The following is a 21,836-nucleotide window of genomic DNA, read 5'->3' on the forward strand; positions in this document are numbered from 1 at the left end:
CACAAGTCTCTCAACAAAGGATACAAATAGGTTAACATCTGGAACACTCACCAGATGTATTCATCTCCCCCCCCTTCACCCTGATTCCCCTTGTCCTACCTTAGAGAGGCTAGTGATGTTCTGGTGCTTTACGTGCATCACCCACTCCACAAGGGTGCCTGAGCCCACAGATCAGATGAACCGCCTGGTGCCAACTCTGTTCACCTGGAATGGCAAGTGGATTCCAACAGGAACCGAAAAGGGAAAAACAGGAGTCCACAGGGGCTTGACCCGATTGGAATGATGTCGGAGTCTAAGGAATCAATCCAGACTTAGAAACTCAGAAGGGAGTTCACAGTAGCTATCCAGAGCACAAGCGAAGCTGTTTCCAGGAATATCACACAGTTACCATAAGCCAATAAGAAAGATCCAGGAAGAAGAGCCAGCTGAAGGATGTGGTAAAAGTATCCAAGGGAGCGCCAGGACAGAGGAAAACCAGAGACAGTCCCTGGGTCAAAGCCAAAAAACAGGTTTGGGTTAACATGTAAGCAGAAAAGCTGCTCCATGCTTCAGCACGAGAACGCTGCAGCACGGATGCTTTAATTCTGTGTTGGCAGTCTTCTCACCCAGCTCAATATCCGTTTGGTTGTGTGTCTTCCAACAGGATTTGAATTTGTATTTTCATTTTATTTCTATAGCGTTTAACACCTAAGTGCTTCATATAGACAAATCAAGAAGGTACTGAGGATGCAAAATGTAAACATCAAACCGACAGACCAGTCAGAGAGAAGATAGTCTTTATGTCAGGTCTTGAACAGAAGAAAGGTGTAAATGTAGCGCAAAAAAAGAGGAAGGGAATTCCAATTATTAGGGGCCAGCAAAGTAAAAGATTGGAAACGTGAAGGGTTGCAGGGGGGACAGGTAACCTTAATAGTAAAAGAGATTGTGAGCGGAGGGAACTTGTTGGAGAATAGACAGAGATCAAGGAAGAAAGGTATGAAGGAGCTAGTCCATTAAGGCATTTAAAGATGATACAAAGAAAATTAAAAAAGAAGACGAAATTTGGAAGTGAACCAGTGTAAAGAACAGAGAGTAGAAAATATTGTCATGAGGGGAAAGTAAGCAAAGCACAGGAGCAGATGAGTGATACATAGATTGAAGAGGAGCAAGATGAGAAGGAAGAAATGAACAATAGAAAAGTCTAGAAAAAACAAGGGAGGAAAAAAGAAGTTTAGAGGCAGAGAAAGTAAGAAACGGGCAGATTATTCAGATGTTGAACAATTGGGAGCAGCAATAACGAGAGGCAAGGGATATGTGGGTGGAGAAAGAGAGTGAGCAATTAAAAAGGACATCCAAATTACAGGCAGAGGTAGAAATATTGGCAGGAGGAAAGGAGCTTGTGAGAGGAGAGAGTGGAGGAGGAATAGTGTTAGTGGGAAAGAAAACCACTGTTTTAGAAGGGTTCATGTGGAGGTAGTGTGAGGGAATCCAAGTTTGTATGGCAAGGAGACGGGCAGACACAGATGAATGGAGTCAGTAAAGGAAGATAAAGACAGAAAGATTTGAGAATCATCAGTGTATAGATGATAGGAGAACCCAAATGAGAGGTAACGGGCCCAAGGGGAGATGTGTAGCGAGAAAAGGGGAGCAGACCAATGGCTAAGCCTTGTGGAACATTGTGAGAAAGGGGTAATGTAGGAGAAGAGTGGCTGGAACAGGAAACTGAAAAGGTGCAATCCGAGAAATAGGAGTGAACCCAACAGAGAACAGAGTACTGAAAACCAAGATCAGCAAGAAATGAAAGAAGTATAGAATGATGTATCAAAAGCTATCCGATTGGTCTTTCAGGAAAAAAAGGGAAGAGAGTTTGGAATAGCTTGAAGAGATGAGTGAATTAGTGACAGTGAAAAAAGCAGACTTAGTAGAGGAGTGACATGGTCTAAAGCCAGACTGAAGAGGGGCAGTAGTAGGTACACATTAGGAAAAGACGAGACATGAGCGTAGATGCTACACTCCAGATGTTTGGAGATGAAGGGAGGAAGAGAAATAGTAGGAACATTTGCAGGTAAAGCGGGACCAAGCAAAGGTGTTTTCAAACTAGGAAGAATAGAGAGGTGTTGAAGGAAGAAGGGGACACTAGCAGAAGAAAGAGAACAGTTAAACAGGGCAGTAAGAAGAAGAGAGAAGTATACAGGCAAACTAAGAGAAGAGGGGGTATTAAGTAGGATGGGCTTTAACAAAAGCAGAGGAGATGTCCAGATTAGTAAGTAAAGAGATAGAAGACATTACAGAGGGAGGTGAAGCAACACAGATGGGAGCATAATTAGAGAAGGTAGAGGGAGGGGAATAGATGAATGAGGAGCTACTTTTTTGAAGAGAAGTAGTTGGCAAAGTCAGAAGCAGAGCGATAAGAGGATACATCAGCGTCAGTAGAAGGAGGAGATAGGATACAATTAAGATTTTGAAAAAAGAAGGCACCAGTGAGAAGCCAAGGAGGTAAAAAGAGGGTTGAAGTATTGTTGCTTAGCAGAAAGACGAGAGATATTGGCTGTTGCACAGGACCTAGGCCAGTGCCGCTCAGCCCACTGCAGAATGCGTCGGAAAGAACAGACAGCTGGCGAGTTCCAAGGCTGAGAGGGCTTATAAAATGGTGAGAATGGAACAGAGGGATCGAGAAGATCAAGAGAGTCTGTTAAACTAGCAGAGAGAAGAGAAGAGAAGCAGAATCAGGATCAGGAGAGAGAGATGTGACAGTAGAAAGAGAAGGAATTGTAGAAGCAATAACAGAGGAAAAAGAAGAGAGGCCAAATCATCAGAAATCACAACAGAGGAAGATGGGATGTCAGAGCGACTACTAGTGGCGATGGGAGTTGTATTGCCATCCACAGAATCTCTCGCCCAGGTGCCACGACAGTCTACAGTGCCGCCACCCCCAGAGGCGCACTGTGACACATGTAAAATTCATAGTGGTGCCACCATATGACCACTAAAAAATGACACTCTCGAAAAACTATCTCTTCTGCACAATGCAAAACGAAAGAAGTTTTTACATTTTTGAATGAACTAACCCAAATACAAACAACTAGTAATCCGTCCAAACCCTCAGTGGGACTGGACAATTCTTTAGCGAAGGCTTTTAAGGATGGAAATGCCAAAGTTCAATCCAGCATTGACTACCGTAAATGAGCAGATGGAGCAGCCACCATAAAACCGGACCCTCTGCCTTTGTGTATGGATTCCAACTCCATTACAACAGAGCTGATTAATATCACTAAGGCGTTCACTGCCTCAGCTGAGCAATGTAACACAGGTCCAGCCACTCTGATCAAGGAAAACCTAGCTAACATGGTGAAACCACTGAATTCATTTTGTAATGTATCAGTAACTTCAGACAGCATCTCTAGATCACCTAAGGATGTTACCAGAACACCTTCCCTAAAAGGTTTTGTAAACACAGAAATACCCCGAATCTACAGACCCATATCTAATATTCTGTAATTGTGAAAATCCCGAAAAAAATTACTACCAAACTGCTCGTGCACATTGAAAAGAACCTCCTACTTCATGAAAACCAATGTGGTTTTCACTCAAACAGGAGTTCCTAAACAATTCTCCTCTTCTTGAAAAAGGACATTTTGAATTCTCTGGACAACCATGCACCAACAACCCTACTATTCATCGATCTATTGACTGACTGAGACAGTTAAACATTAGCCTTATTCAACAATAAACTAGATGGTACTACCTTGAAGTGTATCACCAAATAAATGAATGATCGCACACTGAGGGTTAAAATGGGATACTGCATCTCAACATTCCCCCCCGTCCCACCAAAAAAAGTGTGGTGGCTCCCAGGGTTCCATCTTATTCCTAATGGGTTTTTAATGTTTCTGTCAAACACCTAACAAACACTATTATGTATCTCGTCTAAAAATCTATCCAATTATAAGCAGATGATTATCATGCATTATTGAACCTGGAACCTGATCTCAACAATCAACATATAACTGAGAATCCAGGATTGGACTATTGCTATTAATATCTTCTTTAATGCCTCTACAAACAGGAATTATCTTTTCTGGGATCTCAACCCTGGCAACACTGCCCGTCAAAGGGCCACCCCTCATGGGTACAGCACACATCCCCTTGGACCAGGTAAATAATCTAGGTATAATTTTTTTTTACCTAGGTGTATTTAGCATTTTCTGTAGGTAACGAGTCACAAAAATCAGCTTTCCAATCCAAAGGAATAACAGGTAATTAAAATAATAACCAGTGACCACTGTCCAACTACACAATTACATCATATATCGAATATCACAGGAGGTCAAAGTTTCGAAGCAACTGGGGTCTATGGTTATGTTATGTTATGTTACTTGGCATTAATATAGCACCTTATATATTATTGGTATGACCTCAAAGCGCCCTCGGGAACTTTAGTTCAAGTCAGAAGAGCGAGAGGTAGAGTGTTGTATGGTGCGTGGAAGCACCGGATATGGGTGCAGCTGGTGTAGCTGGTGATGGCTGCTTCTTAGCGATAGGTGTGGTGCTGAGGAAGTCAGGTGGATGTGTTCAGTCCGGTGGGTGGATTCCCAGACTGGGTTCTGGCTGCGTTAAGCCTGAGGAACGCCTATGCTAGCCGGAATGTGCTTCAGTTAGCTGTGTTTTATTAGAATGATGAGGTGTTCGTGGGGTCGTGTTCGTATGTGAACAGCTAGGCAGAATTATTAGGGGTATAGCTGTGTTCTAATTGAATGATGGTGTATAGAAGAGAGTCAGCGTAGTGGTGTGATGTGGTGGTTATCAGTGTAAGCGCCTGAGACCAGGCACGTGAGCAGGACAGTGGGGATGTACATAGCAACATACATATGTGTAGCAATAAGATGGATAAAGGTATTTCTGATGTTTGTTAATCTGCTTAGAATCACATGCTGTGCATAGGTCCGACATCCAGTGGTCACTGCGGAGTATTGCATTTTGTTTTTCGTAGTCGAAAAGGGGACGTCGACAAGGCGTGTCTGTAACACTATCCCTATAGTGACGTGCGTTGTACCAACAATCCCTCACGCGTCGAGGTCTCTCAGATTGTTTTTTTCCACCCAGCTTCTGGTCGCCTTACGCGGAGCTCCTAGAGAGACATTGCAAATACTTACTACGGACCTCGGTCCTTAATTATACTTATTATATTATTAAAGATCCCTCCCCTCGACGTTAGCTGTGAATCTGTTTCTCCGCCGAGCAAGTTTTCGACGGAGGGGAAGAGACGGAGGAGATCATTCGGCGCTGCCGAACACGTGGCCTGGCCTCGCCGGCCAACATACAGTAGGAAGAGTGGGGGTTCGAACTTTTATCTTCTCTTTGAGAATGTCTTTCTTTCTCCCCTATCTTTCCCTTGGGGTTGTTATCACCAGTTATCATTGCCTCAGCTATGGAGAGGACACCTTTTAAGTCTTGCCCACGCTGTAGGGGCAAATACACTTGGAAGGACAAACACAAGCTCTGTAATCGTTGCTTGCCCCTCGATCATAAGGAGGATAGCTGCGCGGCCTGTGAGCTCTTGAAACCAAGAACTCTTAAAGAACGCAAAGTTAAGAGGTGGGCGGACTACGCTATGTCGAAGTCAGTTTCCTCACCCGCCGCCGCTGTTACAGAAAGTGACGAGGAGGGTGATAACTCGACGTCCGTTACGGAAGTCATTAACCCCCAGAAGGAGCGCTCGCGCTCCTCGACGTCCGTCCCCGGCGGGCTCGGCTCACGCCCTGCTTATGGGGATGAACACCCCGGCGACAAGGACGCACATAGACCCCATAGGCCTAAGCACACAACCCAAGGCTCTTCTTCGTCGAAGACGAAGGATCCATCAGCGCCGAAGGGGACGCAGGGCACTCCGGCGTCTACCTCAGACCGTAAGGGTCTCAAGCCCCACCCGCAAACGCAGCCGCGACCAGCGATTGGGCTTTCATCAAACATGGGCGCTACCCCAAAATCATCCGACATAACGCTCCATAGAGCGGCCGTCGAGGAACAACGCGTAACGCAGGCAGCGTCGACACCAGAGTCCTCTACTGACAAACTCGTTGTTGAGAGCCTGGCGAGAATTGTTTCCGAAGACAAACGTAAGCGGACGACGAAACAAACGTCGAATACCGCACAAAAAGCTATGGAAACGCCGAAAAAGCACAAGAGTAGCCAGGAACTGCCCCCTTCATCTAAGGGCACTTCTGAACTACCGGAGGGCTTTTCAGAGGGCGACGGAAACCTTTCTTCGACGTTGTGGGAGAGTTCTAAGCGTTTTGAAGGTGAAAACACTGATTTCCCCCCTCCAGACTATTCAGGGGTCCCCCATGAGACCCTTCAAAGACTCCATTCTTGTATGGAGAAAATGGAAAGGTTTTTGGGAAACCAAAACCCACCCACACCCAAAAGACCAAGAGAATGGCCCCAGGATGACCCTAGGGTCAAGATTCCTAGGCTGTTTCCCCCTTCTACAGACGTATATGACCTCACTGAAGAGGAGCAATACCTCCAGGAAGATGAGGAGTGTTTGGGTGGAGAGGAAGAACATGAGGAAGAGGGGTTTGAAGAAGATCCTTACACTAGTGCAGGAGCTTTCGAAGAAGATACAGCTACCTCGCATCCCTGGCACTCCCCATCAGTGCAGCCTTGGCAATCCCCATCAGTGCACTCAGACCCTGATGTCTTTCACCCTTCTCCTCCCAAGGATTCACCTATTGGAAAAACCTCTCCCATAGATGACCAACCTTCACTTAATGCACTATTGCGCAAGGCAGCAGCGCATTTTGAAATAGACACAGGGGAGACTCTTCCTGACATAGACTTTGTAGAGAAAGTTATTAAAGAAAAAGCCCCTGTTAGTCAGTCTATTCCGCTCCTGGCTTCTATAAAGAGAAGAATAACTCCTTCCCTTTCCAATCCTGCCTTAGTCAGAGGGGTCAACCCTCGGATAGAGAAGCTCTTCAGCCCTTCGTCCTCTGACCCTTTGTACATCAGAGGACATTCTATTCCGGACTCCCTCATAGTTACTAATACAAGGAAAAGAGCTAGCACTATCCACTAGTGAGGCACCACCTGACAAAGAGGGCAAGAAGCTCTATGCACTTGGGAAGAGAATCACGACGTCCGCCGCCTTCTCAACTAGGATTGCAAATAACAATTCCCTACTAGCTAGCTGCGCAGATGCACAGTGGAGCAAGCTGCGCAGCGAAGCAGAGGACGCACCAGAACCCCTGCGTTCACGCCTGTTAGCTATAATCTCAGAGGGAACTCTTGTAAACCAGGGCATCGTAAAGAACTCCTTAGATGCTGCAGAGACGGCTGGCCGTTCCCTGGTTCAGGGAATACTTCTCAAACGCCATGTCTGGCTGCGCAATTCCGGATTTAAGCCGGAAACCCAGGCTTCCCTGATAAATAAGCCCATCAAACAAACACATCTGTTTGGGAAAGCAGTTGATGAGGACCTAGAACATGCGAAGAAAGAGTTTGATACCATCAAGACTCTTGACCAAATTTCTAGGCCCCCTAACAGACGCGGCTATGGCAATAGACGCTCCTTTTGTGGCCAACGCCAGCAGCAAAACCAACAGCAATTTTACTCTGCTAACAACTGGCAGGGTAACAACACCCAGTTCAGTCAAAGAGGCCAACGCCGTGGCAGAGGAAGAGGTCGCGGCTCCAGCCCCAAAGGTTCCACGCCCAATACCAACAAATGACCCGAAGATTCGGGTCCCCTCCCATGCATCACCGGTCGGGGGCCGGCTAACATCATTCCTTTCAGCATGGGAGGGAATATCGTCAGACCGCTGGGTATTATCCACCATAGCCCACGGATACTGCATCGAATTCAATGGTTCCCTTAAGTACAGACCCCCACGGAACCGACGCATGACACCGGAACACCTCACCATTCTTCTTCAAGAAGTAGAAGAGCTACTGAAAAAAGAAGCTATAGAGGCTGTCCCCCTATCTCAGGTAACAGAAGGTATTTATTCAGTGTACTTCCTTGTACCCAAAAAGGTCTTAACCATGCGCCCTGTATTAGATCTGCGCCCAGCGAACAAGTTTGTCAAACCCCAAAATTTTCGTATGGTGACCTTGCAGGAAGTAATCCCACTGTTATCACAAGGGGATTACATGACAACACTAGACATGAAAGATGCATACTTTCATATTTTAATGTTGCCAGCGCACAGAAAATACCTCAGGTTCAAGATAGAGAACAAACACTACCAGTTCAGAGTACTACCCTTCGGGATAGCATCTGCACCAAGGGTATTCACGAAAGTACTGGCAGTGGCAGCGGCCACCTGCGCAGGTTATCCATCCCGGTATACCCTTACCTCGACGACTGGCTCATAACAGGGGATTCTTACGAAACATGCTTCTCCAATACCCAAAAGACCGTAGACCTTTTGTCCCAACTGGGCTTCTCCATCAACGATAAGAAGTCCAGCTTAGACCCCAGCTAAATCAAACAATTCCTAGGGGCTCTAATTCGAACAAAGGACGGCCTCGTCTTCCCCTCCAACAAGAGGGTCCAAAACATGCTGTTTCAGATCCCCCATTATGTGGCAGGTCGAGAGGTGACGGTACGCAAAGCAATGCGCTTGCTAGGGATGATGGCGTCATGTATTTATTTGGTACCGCACGCGCGCCTGCGCATGCGCCCAATGCAAGAGTGGCTCTACAGCCAGTGGTGTCAGGCCAGCGGACAATGGGGCGATCTAGTGGTGGTCTTGCAGGCCTTGGTTCTCTCGCTACGGTGGTGGACAAAAGAAAACCTGTTATTAGGGAAAACATTTGCCACACCCGCAGTGGAAGCCACTCTAACCACAGACGCATCCCTTACAGGATGGGGGGCTCACACCTATCCCATCACACTGCTCACGAAGCGTGGACTCCGAGCTTAGCATCCAAGCATATAAACCTGCTGGAACTACTAGCGGTGTTCAAAGCACTGAAAGCCTTTCAGGAACACTTACAAGGAAAGACAGTGATGGTCCTCACAGACAGCACCACAGCCATGTACTACCTCAACAAGCAAGGGGGCACTCACTCTCCAGGACTGTACAAGCTGTCCCAGAATATATGGAAGTGGGCTCTCAAACACATGTTCCTACTATCACAACATGTACCAGGGGAACTCAATCTGCTAGCAGACAAACTCAGCAGAGACTTCCCCCTGCCCGAAGAGTACGAATGGCAATTGCACGAAGACATTGTCTTAGACGTCTTCACGCAATGGGGATTCCCGGAAATAGACCTGTTCGCAACTCTGGAGAACTCACAATGCCAAAGTTACGCCTCCAGGTACCCCCAGAACCAGTCCAAGGGGAACGGTCTGTCGATTCAATGGTCAGGGAAATTTGTTTACGCCTTTCCCCCGACTCCCCTTCTCAACAAAGTGGTGCACAAGATGCACCAGGAGCAGGTTACCATGATACTAGTGGCCCCAATGAGGGCCCGGCAGCCATGGTTCGCTCACTTGATGGAGATGTCCCTATCTCCCCCAGTGAAACTTCCCTGCCCGTACAACATGCTGTCACAGGACAAGGGCAGGACACTGCATCCATGCCCTCAGACCATGAACTTAGCAGCCTGGCTCCTGAGATCATAGAATTTGGACATTTACAACTCCTGCAGAGATGTATGGACATCCTCAGGGAAACCAGAAAACCTAATACTCGCCACTGCTATTCTAGCAAGTGGAAAAGATTTGTCATCTGGTGTAGAGGTAAGAGCATCAACCCGGTTGACTGCTCTCCCACTAACATTGTTCTGTACTTGACCCATTTACTGGATTCAGGTCTAGTGTTAAATTCCATTAAGGTCCACCTAGCGGGGCACTTTCTGCATACACCACTTCCCAACTTAGTGTTGTGGTGGAAGATACCAGTTATCAAGGCCTTCATGGAGGGGGTAAAGAGAATACACCCTCCGATAGCTAACCCAGCTCCCGGATGGGACTTAAATGTGGTACTTTCTAGACTCATGGGCCCTCCTTTCGAACCCATGCACAAGGCAACTCTTAAAGACCTCACTCTTAAGACTGCTTTCCTAATAGCTATCACCTCCATTAGGAGAGTAAGTGAACTACAGGCTCTTTCTGTACTAGACCCCTTCGTAACAGTTCACAAGGATAAGGTGGTTCTACGCACACACCCAAGGTTTGCACCAAAATTCATCTCGAAATTTCATGTAAACCAGTCAATAGAACTACCAACGTTCTTTCAAAACCCTTCCAGCTTGGGAGAAAAAAGTCTGCATACACTAGATGTTCTACATGGAAAGAACCAGACCACTGAGAAAGACTAATCAGTTCTTTGTCTCTGTGGCAGCAGGAAGAGAAGGAGATGCAGTTTCAAAGTCCACTATATCTAGATGGATTGTTCAATGCATCACTCTCTGTTACACTCTTGCTAAGAGAGAACTACCCTTCAAGCCAAGAGCACATTCCACTCGAGGCACTGGGGCTTCCATAGCGTTCATTGCAAATGTTCCCCTTGAGTCCATCTGCAAAGCGGCTACCTGGAGTTCTGTGCACACCTTTACAAAACACTACTGTCTAGATGCACACTCTAGATCTGATTCCCAGGTGGGACAGGCAGTATTAAGACATCTTTTCTCTACTGTTCCTTCTCATAACCCACCGCCAACTCCGGGTACTGCTCGCTAGTCTATGCACAGCATTTGATTCTAAGCAGATTAACAAACATCAGAAGACAATGCATTACTTACCGTAAAAGCATTTCTGATAGTTGTATCTGCTTAGATTCACATGCGCCCACCCTTCCTCCCCGCTCGGATGGAAGGAACATAGACATCCTTTTCTATAGTTCTCTCTTTTCTGTACTCACTCACATCTAGAAGACTCCCTCAGGGCAGAAAAATACAAACAGAGGGACCTCGACGCGTGAGGGATTGTGGGTACAACGCACGTCACTATAGGGATAGTGTTACAGACACGCCTTGTCGACGTCCCCTTTTCGACTACGAAAAACAAAATGCAATACTCCGCAGTGACCACTGGATGTCGGACCTATGCACAGCATGTGAATCTAAGCAGATACAACCATCAGAAATGCTTTTACGGTAAGTAATGCATTGTCATATGGGATACAGATATTTATGGGGATACAGGTACATAGCACATGTAGGGGATACAGATATTTGGTAACATCGTGGTGAACAGGTGTTGCCTCTATGAGCGACATCCACACCATCCGTAACATCTGCACCATCTGTTCTTGGTCTGTGAGGTACTGGAAGACGGGGAGCTACGCAGAGAAAAAGGTTTGATTGGCATCTTTGAGTATGGCAGTAATTTTCTCCATGTCTATGAGGGTCCAGACTCTCACCAACCATTGTGCCACAATTGGCCCCTCTGATTGCTTCTACGATAAAGCCAACGTAATCCTAGCCACCAGCAATAGCTGACTAACAACCTTCTTCATCAGTTTCACCCAAAATGACCACCCTTGAGTTCCAGGGAGCAAGAACCCCGAAAGATCTTTGATATATGAGAGTATTTCCTTCCAATATGCTTGCGAAAAAAATCAGCACGACCACCATACATGCCTAATCGTGTCTCTTTCCCCACACCCTCTCCAGCATGTTGCAGGAGTGTTCGAGTTAATGCTATGCAGTCTACTCTGGGACATGTACCAGCGACACAGGGCTTTATAAGTACATTCCTTGACTCGTTTGCAGCGAGAAGCCGTGTGGGCTCTTTCCAAATGTGAGCCCAGGAGATGCGCCTCTTAGTGAGTTCCTCAGATAGCGTCAGTTCTAAGCCTCTGGGTTCCCTCGTGCCTCCTCTTCTAACCTTCCCTTTTGAGATCCAGTGACGAATCTGGATATAACAAAATCTCTTTCCTCAAGCGTGGCTTTAGATTCCTCAAAGGTCAGCAGTTCTAAGTTCGCATTTAGGTGCCCCAGCCTGAGATTCCCAAGAGATTCCCATGCCTTAAAAGCACCACCTACCATTCCTGGACTGAACTCTGGATTCAGCAAGACTGGGGGCTTGGTGGCCCACCCCTGATGGTATCTTAAACAAACGTTTTCCCATGTCCCAATATGTGAGCAAGGGCTTCATGGTGCTCAATCGCTGTCCTCACACTCTCGTCCCGGGTCAGCAGGAAAGGCATGTCTCCCAGTGGGATGGCTGTCCCTTCGTGCTCAAACTGCATCCACTTTTTCTGAATTTCAGGGATCCAATCAAAGAGTGCGCTAATTTGGGCAGCTATTAAGTATCGTTTAACTGACGGGACACCTAAACCTCCCTGCCAGAGTGACCGGAGGAGGGTTCTCCTATTTTCTTGTGGAGGTTTTCCCCTCCAGATACATTTCGTTCTCATGCCCTATAAGGAGGAGATGGGTTAGAGAGGATTTTAACAGGCATAGAGTGAGCTGCACATAATAATTTGGGAATGAGTGACATTTTAGATTCAGAGATGTTCATCCCTACAGATTTGTTCTAATTAATGGTGTGGCCCGAGTGCTTCCCAAATCCATCTATAACTGCCAATGCTCCTGGAATGGAACTGTTTGCATTGGTGAGGAACAGGATCCCGTCATCTGTATAGAGTGCTATTTTGTGCTGACCCCTCCGCGTAGCAACGCCCGTGACATAGTGGTCCTCCCTAATTAACTGCATGATGGGTTTTATTGCCAATGCAAAAAATAAAGGGGACAGGCGACAACCTGCATAGTGCCCCAAGTTATTCTGACCGGATCGGTGTAGTGCTGGTTTACCTTAATGCTGGACAGAGGCATGAAAATGTGCAAATATCAACGTGGAGAAACTCGGGCCAAATCCATATGCCAATCAGACCAGCTTCGGATAAGGCCAGAACAGGCTGTCAAAGGCTTTGTTTGCACCTAAAGACAGGGTTACCGGGTCCTGGCCTGTACAGGCGCTAAGCTCAATCAGGTTAATCGACTGTCTAATATTATCAAAGATGGACCTGCCCCATATAAATTCTGTCTGATACCCATCAATAAGTTTAGACATAAGCTTGGTGAGCCTTTTGGCCAAGACCTTGGTAAAGGTTTTTACATTGCTGTTAAGCAAGGAAATGGGTCTGTAGGAACTACATTCTGCAGGGTCTTTCCCTGACTTCAAGATCAAGGAGGTTCTAGATTCTCCCAAGGTTTCAGAGACCCTCCCAGTGCACTTGAAAGAGTTGAAGGTCTTCACCAAGTGAGGCACCAAGTGTGACTGGAACGTTTTGTAAAAGGCATTGGGGAAGCCATCAGGTCCCGGCGCCTTGTTGTTCGGGAGATGCCGAATGACAGTATCAACCTCTCGGGCAGAAATTGGGCTTTTCAATTGAGCTTTGTCCGCATAGGAGAGTTGAGGGAGCCCAGTAAGATCTATAACCCCTTGGGCTTTCCCAAGGAGTCATTCCCCCCACCAAGCAGTTTCTTACAAAGGTCATCCGCCATTCAGAGTTTACTCTGCTTGTCCCAGTGGGTGGCTCTCCTGGGATCCCGCAATTCAGTTCCAGGTTTGTGCCTGTTTTAATTTAGCCACTAAGCGCTTGTCTGCCGTGTTGCCCGTAGAATAATATTGTTTGGAATACAGTAAAGATTGCGCAGCCGACCCTGCGTGTAGTACCTCCAGCTTGGCCCGAACTAGTCAGATCACCCTTAGTGACTTCAATGATTCCCTATGCTTATGTTTCTCTTCCTTGACCCATAGCTCTTGTTCAGTTTCTCCCTGGATTGGGGCTTTGCTCGCCATAGTGCAGATGTCTTCCCAATTAATGTACCCCAGAACACACTGCCTTCCATGCATCCCATATCGGTACCATCTCCAAATTCCTCCAATCGTATTCCTGGAAGTAGTTGTCTGTGACCTCTGTCATTTCCCGTCTAATTACCTGATACCTCAAAACTTTGCTGTTCAGATGCCACTGTGCGCATTTGATCGATGAGGACCGTATTCCCTGTAGAGATAGAGTGACTGGGGTTTGGTCTGTAAGCTCTGTGGATTCTATGTCTATGGCACTCATGTGGGCAACCAGCGTAGGGGCCGTCAAAAATAGGTCTATTCTTGAGAATTATTTGTGGACCCCTGAGTAAAATGTAAATTGGCATTCACCTTGGTGATGAAACCTCCAGGATTCTACCACGTCCACTTCCCTTAGCGTTTTCGTTATGGCTCTAACATTTCAGAGGTCTGTCAGTATTCCTGCGGAAGTCCTATCCATCTGGGGCTCTAAGATACAATTAAAGTCTCACCCTATAACCAATTTGCCCTCCCTGAATGCTTGGATAATATGGATTAATCCCATAATAAATGTGTGCTGGTTGTCATTTGGGCCATATAGTACCAGCATGGTTAGAGGGTGCCGTTCAAGAGATTCTTTCAAGGCCAAGTATCTCCCATCAGGCTCTGCCAGTGTCTCCTTAACATGATAACGTATACTCTGTGCCAATAGAATGGCTACTCCTTTTTTTTTTAAACCCCTGCACAACCAAAGTAGCCCAGAGAGAACTCCCTATTTTGCATTTTTGCTTCATCTCTGGGAAGTAGATGAGTCTCCTGGAGAAAAGTGATGTCCCATTTCATGGCCTTTAATCGTCCCACAATCATTGTGCGTTTTATAGGGGAATTCAGACTCTGCCTGTTTCACGAGCCCACCAGACATGGCGGTATCAAAACAGAGAATTACCCAGCCTCACAAGGACTCAAATACTCTGTGTGAATTATAACAAACCAGTCAGTAATCAAAATTAGGACCCAGAGACAAACTTTGAAAGAAGAGTCAACATTAAACTGGGAACCTTTGTACTTGTGATCGAGCACCTAGTAAGTGGCTCCATCTTGGGGCGAATCCGTTGCACCCAGACCAGACAGCAACCCCATTTACAGCAATTAACATCCCCTTTCCACCCCATGATTCCCCCCTCAACCCGGGCAGCGCAAACCATGTTGCCCATCGCCATTCACCAGTTTGAAGAGAGGCATACCCTGCCAGGTCAGGCCTCCAAAGTCTGATCAAAGATGGGGACCAGCCCTGAGTTAGAGTCCCCAGGCAATGCTGAGTGAGGGCCCAGCCAAAGTGAATACATACCTTTGTCAAAAGTATGATTTAACCAGATTATTTTTATTCTTGAAGGGTCTCTCGTGTAGGACGTTTCTTCCCTGGATCCCGCAAGTGTTGCGGTTCTCCATTGCCATGGATCTCTGCAACTCTTTCTCTCCCCTCCATCAGCACCGATACTTCCTCCTCTTTAGATATGGTGTATTTAAAGAAAAGGCTTCACTGACCGTTGCCTTCCTAACAGAACTAAACTAAGGTGCTCGTTGATAGTCGAAAAAAATACAACAGGCCTCCGTCCATACCTATTGTGAGGAACTCATGGTGATAACAAGTAAGACAGACACAAGTGATCACAGTTCAAGGGTATTTATTGAACAATGAATTTGGTGTGTAGGTTGGAAAAATGCCTATTCTAAACCTAATTCTCAGAGGGGAGCATGCGTCGACCATCAAATGAATAATAAGGTAGTCCTAGTGGGGTTTTGTCAAAATAAAAAGGGCCTATACTAAGAAACATATTGCCAAACATCACAACTAATACAAAACAAGGGTGTGGGATAGTTTTCAAGAAAAGAAAGAAGTGTTCTCAAATAATATGTCAGGATGTGATAGACACTGTCTCCCTTGCCCACGTTTTGGACACAGGTTTAGATGGTACCTTGGAGCACAGCACAGTCTCAGGCTTCTCTAGCACGAGACGACAGTTTCAATGGCAGTCCTCAGGGCCGTCTATGGCTAAGCCTCCTTTCCTGTAGCAAGTCTCTTGCCTTCGGGGCCTGATGTGTTCACACAACAAAAACAAAAGTTCCTTTAACCAAACGAAAATAATTAATCCCCTCTTTTGGGCGCTGATCCTTTACACTTATTTATCATAGTTTCTCGTAGGGTGATGGCTTCACCCCCTTGTTCCCCCTCTTCTGTCCGTTGACCCTTCCTGTATCATATTCCACCAATCTTAATGTTTTTTAAATATTTCCAAACATTCTGTTTCTTGGGAATTTTGGCTCAACCCCTATTGGGATTCACTTCCCTCGTTCGTTTCTTACTGTGGGATTCACTTCCCTTTCTTTCACTTAGTTTGCAAATCAAAGTCTTTTGACTGTACAGGGATTTTGCTTGGCCCTCTGTGTGACCACTTTGACCTATTTTGCTGGTCCTCCTATGGCCTTCTGGTATATATAGTTTCACTCCGACGGGGATCGAACCGAGTCTCTTGATATAGCACCCACGTGGTGCCAATTTTCCTCTGCTGCTATCCTCCCCTTGACACTGTTAGTTATTTTAACAGTTCATTGAACTTGCTTCAAACTTGCCACTTTGCGCTTTTCATTCAGCACAGCCTTGTTCTTATCGATTCTACCCTCAACTTACCGGCTGTGGCTTTTCTTTTTTCCTGGAGTGCAGGCCAGTACCACTTCCCTCGCTCCTACTTATGGGCATAGGCTTGCCTCGTTTACTGTTGACATCTGCTTCAAGACACTCGTGCTATTGTTTGCGGTCTTAGACTCTTTCACGAAGGTTCCGCGGGCCTGGGGTGAAAAGGGCAAGGTTGCTTCTCTCCTCGCTACCCTCTCGATTCCTGCCGCCTTTCTCCTTCTCTTGAACTGCCGCATGGTAGCCGTCTCATTGTGTTGTCTGCCGTGCTCGCCTTGCTCGTACTGTGCTCTTTGGCTCCACCTTTTATCTCTGTGGCAAAGGGAAAGGGCCGTCAGGTGTGTGTGATTCTGATCAATTGCCTGACTTTGTCTGACCCTTGTATTGGGACATGACAGATAAACGGCTCTGGTGTTAATCTGTTGTCCTTTGTGTTGTGCGGAAGTGTTAGAGTTAGAAAGGGCGGGCAGTGGTTTAGAATGTCCTACAGGAGAGGATGGGAAAAATGTGTTGAAGAAAAGGGGATACCGTGGTCTCGCCTATCGGTGTCCCACTCCCACTCTTCGAGGACTCCCCCATCCAAGTGATCCTCCCTCACTGGTCCACCCCCAGGGAATGGATCCAATAGTGAAGGTCGTGTCCTGGCCACCTGACTGACAGATCCCCGGGGACTAGCTAGGGAGACACCTTCAGGTTTCTCACACTATTCACTAAACTGGCCCTACCACTTAGAAAAATGTCAAAGAAAATAGAATGAGTGCCCTGTTTTTCCACCACAATCCCTCTCGTTGCCCCAGGATTCCCTCCTGGATTTGGATCCAGTAATTATCAGTAATAACAGTTAGTTACAAAGAAACAGTTCCTGGCAGTCTATAAAGGTTCAAGAGGTTCCAAACGTTTGAACAAAAGTTCAAAAATTAAAAAAAAAAAAACAAATGCCCAAATTTCTTTAGGTGGAGGGCTATTTCCCTTATTTCTCTCTACCATCTTGGTTGATCCCTACCCACTTTGATAAACTGTTGGGAGCCTCTGTGCTCCCATGGTATCTGCTCTTTACTTTGCTTTTTGGGCACATGTGGCTCCTTTGGGTTCCTCTGTCCCAATGCCTCACTTATCTCTTTGGGTACCTCTGACTGCTCTTTCTGTCTGGCTCTCATAGCTCTTATGGGTCCCTGTGACCCTTCTGGAGGTTCCTGTGACCTCTCTCCCCTTCTGGTTCTCGTAGTTCTCGTGAGCCCCTTTTACCCTTCTGGTGGTTTGTGTTGCTCAGGTTTCTCAGGCTACCGAAACCTTTCTCCTTATTTCATGCTCTCCCTCTTTTCAGATCCCTGTGACCCTTGTCTGGGTTTAGGGTAGTCTTTCCCTCTCCCTCACTTGTGATTTCCTCTCCTCTGCTCCCTCCAACCTGGATAACTCACGTATCTGCTGTGTTGCAGGGCTTGCGTCAATGAGGATATATCTCATCAGCCTCGGTAGCGTTCACCACAGCTTGTTATTCTTGCTAACTGCATACTAGCGGTTTTCATGTTCTGCTCGTCTCCGCGTTCTCTTGCTGTTTGGCTCTCAGGTTGAGAGCCGAGGACCCAGTCCTCCTTTTGTACATGTTATTTGTGAGCTCCTGGCTGACCATGTTCTGTATGTGGCACGGTTCACTTTCAACAGCCCCCGTTTCTCGGACCCCTAGTGCTGCTGTACTGGGTGGATGTCGCCTTCGGGTGTCTGCTTCTTTCTGCGCTGCAGTCTCCACTGGACTGCGCAGCACTGCCCCTCATTGACGTTCTCACATCAGAGATTTCCCTTGGCGTTTGGTTTCTTATCCTCCATTTAAGGGTTATTGGCCCTTCATTCTCGCTTCGAGATTCAAAAGGAGCAGATTGTTCAACCCTGACTGTCAAGCCTGTTGAAAGTTCAGCACTACCCTGAGCCAAGCCAGTCTTTCTTACTCCATTGTGGGCAGATAATACTTTAGGTGTAGGGAGTTCCCCATGGGAATGGGAGTCCTTGTTCACTGATGGGGAGTCACTCCCAGTGAGGTCCCGCTTTCCCAAACCCTTAGGGAGGGTTTTGCTGAGTGGGATCACCTCCTATCCTCAAAGGTGGTGGCTTCCCTTAGGGAAGAAGGAACACATTCCCCAGATTTGTCACACTTCTTAACATCTTGCCTGACCCCCTCCTTCTGAGTGGCCACTCTTGTCTCTCTCCTCCTGGTTTGTAGTGTGGGTAACTGTCTTTGTGTTGAACATGGCTCATGAAAAAATGTTTGGGCAGAGGGAGTAGGTTATACATTGCTCCCTGAGGGCATCATTGACAGACCACCTTCTGCCAGAGAACTGGCCTCCTACCCGTTACTCCCATTATAGAAATCAGTTTTTGAAAGCTCTCAAAACCCAACAATATCCTCCTAAATTCCCCAGTGATTAGTGTCGCACATGAAATCTTGCATAGACTCACTGCGTGGAAGCGTAATTTGTTTGTCTAAGTTGATGGCAATCTTTGGGCCAGGGGGGCAAAATAGTCTGATTCCATAATCAAAGTGACTCTCATTTCCTTGGCCATTAACACTGTGGGTCCCAAAATAGGGCCATGACGCAAAGGGGGATAGCCCTTTTTTGTTACTCTGTTGTAAACTGTGGCGGGACCCAGCGGAAGCTTGTGCTTTGGTAGCGTTGCAATCTTATCAATAGTCTCATTGCAGGCCTTGCATGATAAGATGGAAACATTTTTCTTCAGTCATTAGCTCCCACCCTTAGTTAAGGCATTCTGATATGAGGGGTACCACTAAATCAACAAGGTCCCAGGCTTTGATCTGCTTGATCCTTGGTATTTTGAATGCATTCATTGGACAGTACATTTTATCCACTTCAAACATATTCCCTTTGTTACTTGTTCATCATTTATTGTCTGTTCAGTAGATAATGCTATTAGTGTGTTAATTAACTATTGTGTTTATGAGATACAATAAGTTTCTGTTTTTAACATTAGATAACTACATGTCCATTATAGGACTTTTGATATTGGGCTGCGGTTCCACAGTGGGGGCGAAGTGGTGAATGTGCTTGGACCTACTACAGGCCCAGTGGCCTCTTCAGGCTCCTTTTTGGGGCTCCAGTCATGGCAAAAGCCATACGAAAGGAAAAGTACAGCCATGGACAGTGGCCTTCGAACTTACAATGTGGGAAAAATGTACACTCTGCTTGGCCTTAGACCAGGTCCATTGGACTCTTTAGTTGGCTTGTTAAGCTTTGGGCACAGCACCAAGGAAAGCGGCCACTGACATTGCCACTAAGTGTGGATTAGGGGGTGAAGTTATAGTTGCTTTAGGAATCGTAATTGTTGAATGTGTGGGTTTGTTTTGTAACCATAACTTAACTTTAACCAAAGGTTTTCACAAATATATTTGTATGTGCATACACACAAACACACACACACTCAAACACCCACACACACCTCCACCACCTCTGCTGCTCAGCCAATCATGTCAGGTTGTTCATGTATCCTTCCTTTTCTTTGTCCTTCTGTTTGAGTGATTTGTTGAGGCTATTGCCTTTCTACAATGGCAACGTTGTTTTTGCTGCCATCTTAGGTTAGCATGACTTCTGTTGCGTTTTCTTGGCTGCCATGATGTCCACATTTGTGTTTGAAATCACTAACTCTGCCCGCCTTGGCTCATTGACAGCTCGATCTGCTACACCAACTATGGTTAGGACTGATTGTTTGGGCTCATACGGACAATACAAATGCATGAGGCAGAATAGGGTTCTGACCTGCCAGCATGCCTCAGGTTACTGGAACCTGCTGTCAGTGAAGTGTTCCATGTTTACACCATAAAAAAAAACTTCAAATAAAAATCCATCTATTTATGGCAGCTTTCCAATTATTCCTACTGTCCCGAAACTACTCCACTTACACAACCCTTGTCTCTACTCCCTTCTGATTATTGCATTGCTTTCACCTTATAGTCCACCCTTTCTACAAAATGTTGTGTTGTCTCTTCTGTAGTGAACTCACAATTAATATATCTGTTTGTTTTTCAGTTGGTTCAGTGACTGTTATAAGTCCATTGGAGCTGATTCGGACCAAGATGCAGTTTCGCCCACAGACCTACAAAGCATTACTGCAGTACATCCACGGGGATATAGCAAAGGATGGCTGGCGTTCTCTCTGGAAAGGGTGGGGCCCCACTGTCCTTCGAGATGTGCCTTTCTCTGGTAATCAGATATGCTATATTTAAGTGGTTGATTCCTACTTTCAATTGTGTTCAAGTCCTCAGTGTTTAAAAATGGAATAACATTAAGACAGGAAATAGCTTAAAATAGTATTATTATGAATCTGCTAGATAATTGCAAGATTCTCTCTTCTTGTAAATGTCCCACATACATCTTTGTGGAAGAGACTATTGGAAAAGTTAGATGAATATTTCTGCAGTTTTTGCAACATTTCTCCATCTATTCTTTATTGCCAGAATCTGTTTTCCCATCACCCTTTACTGTCGCTCTTTTCTTTGTTTCCCTTATCACTTCTTTCAAGCATTAAAAGAATAACGAAAGAAGTGCATGTTGAGAACCTGATGTACCCCAAAGTATTGCAAGAGGTGCAGAGAGGAAGAAAAGCAGCAGTGCTAAGAGAATGACTGACTATAGGAGTGTCTGCTGGTTGCTGTAGTTATATCTGGACTGGGTGTGTATGAGTGGAAGGAAGATCCATCATATAGTGATCCGATAAAGATTGACAAAGTGTTGAGGGGCTGTGAGGATTAAGGTTGGTGAACTGTGGATTCTGGGCAGGGTTGTAAAGATGGGAAGGTGCAGGTATCTGAGAGATGATGAGCGAAGAAGGAAGAGAGATGTGGTATATTGGACTGGGTGTGTGTGACCACAACACATTTGTTAAGCTGTCCGAGATCCACACACAGATGCAATTCTCTACTATTTTTCTTGACAACAACCAAGGTTGAGACCCAGTGGACACTACTTGCCCTTTTAATTATTCCCATCCTGCACTATTTGTTAAATTACTCCTTCACACCATCTCTTAAAATTAATGGAATGGACCATAACTTTACCGCAACTTGTATACTTAATTGCTTGAAGACAATCTGATGTCCCATTCCTTTTATCTTTACCACTCCATGCAAAAACACATTTCTATAAATCTCCACATCTCTCGTGGCACCAGTCTCTCCCACATGAAGGACCTGTTCATTTGTATTGGGATTGAAGCGTAAAAATAATTTCTTCTGCTCACGCCACCCCAATAACATCTCTCACTGCTTAGTCACATATACGTTTCCCACCGCTTTCCTCCCCTTAAACTTGGAATCAGCCATGAAATAGCCCAACAACTCTCTTTTGTCCATATTGTATGCTCCCGGGTTGATGTCAGGTGGCATACGCTTCTCCACACTTCCATGCAATA

At 46.0% G+C, this 21,836-nt stretch overlaps 1 protein-coding gene across 4 annotated transcripts in view; it reads left to right on the top strand.

The window, feature by feature from the left end:
- SLC25A40 (solute carrier family 25 member 40) overlaps positions 1–21,836 on the top strand; it is a 964,848-nt gene that overhangs the window by 414,351 nt on the left and 528,661 nt on the right. For all 4 annotated transcript variants that reach the window (XM_069648384.1, XM_069648381.1, XM_069648382.1 and 1 more), the window contains one exon: positions 20,456–20,629. In XM_069648384.1, coding sequence (XP_069504485.1) covers positions 20,456–20,629 — 174 coding nt within the window. The remainder of the gene's footprint in view (positions 1–20,455; positions 20,630–21,836) is intronic.

The sequence above is a fragment of the Ambystoma mexicanum genome, chromosome 2q (assembly GCF_040938575.1).
Source record: "Ambystoma mexicanum isolate Mex_15411 chromosome 2q, UKY_AmexF1_1, whole genome shotgun sequence".
NCBI lineage: Eukaryota > Metazoa > Chordata > Amphibia > Caudata > Ambystomatidae > Ambystoma > Ambystoma mexicanum.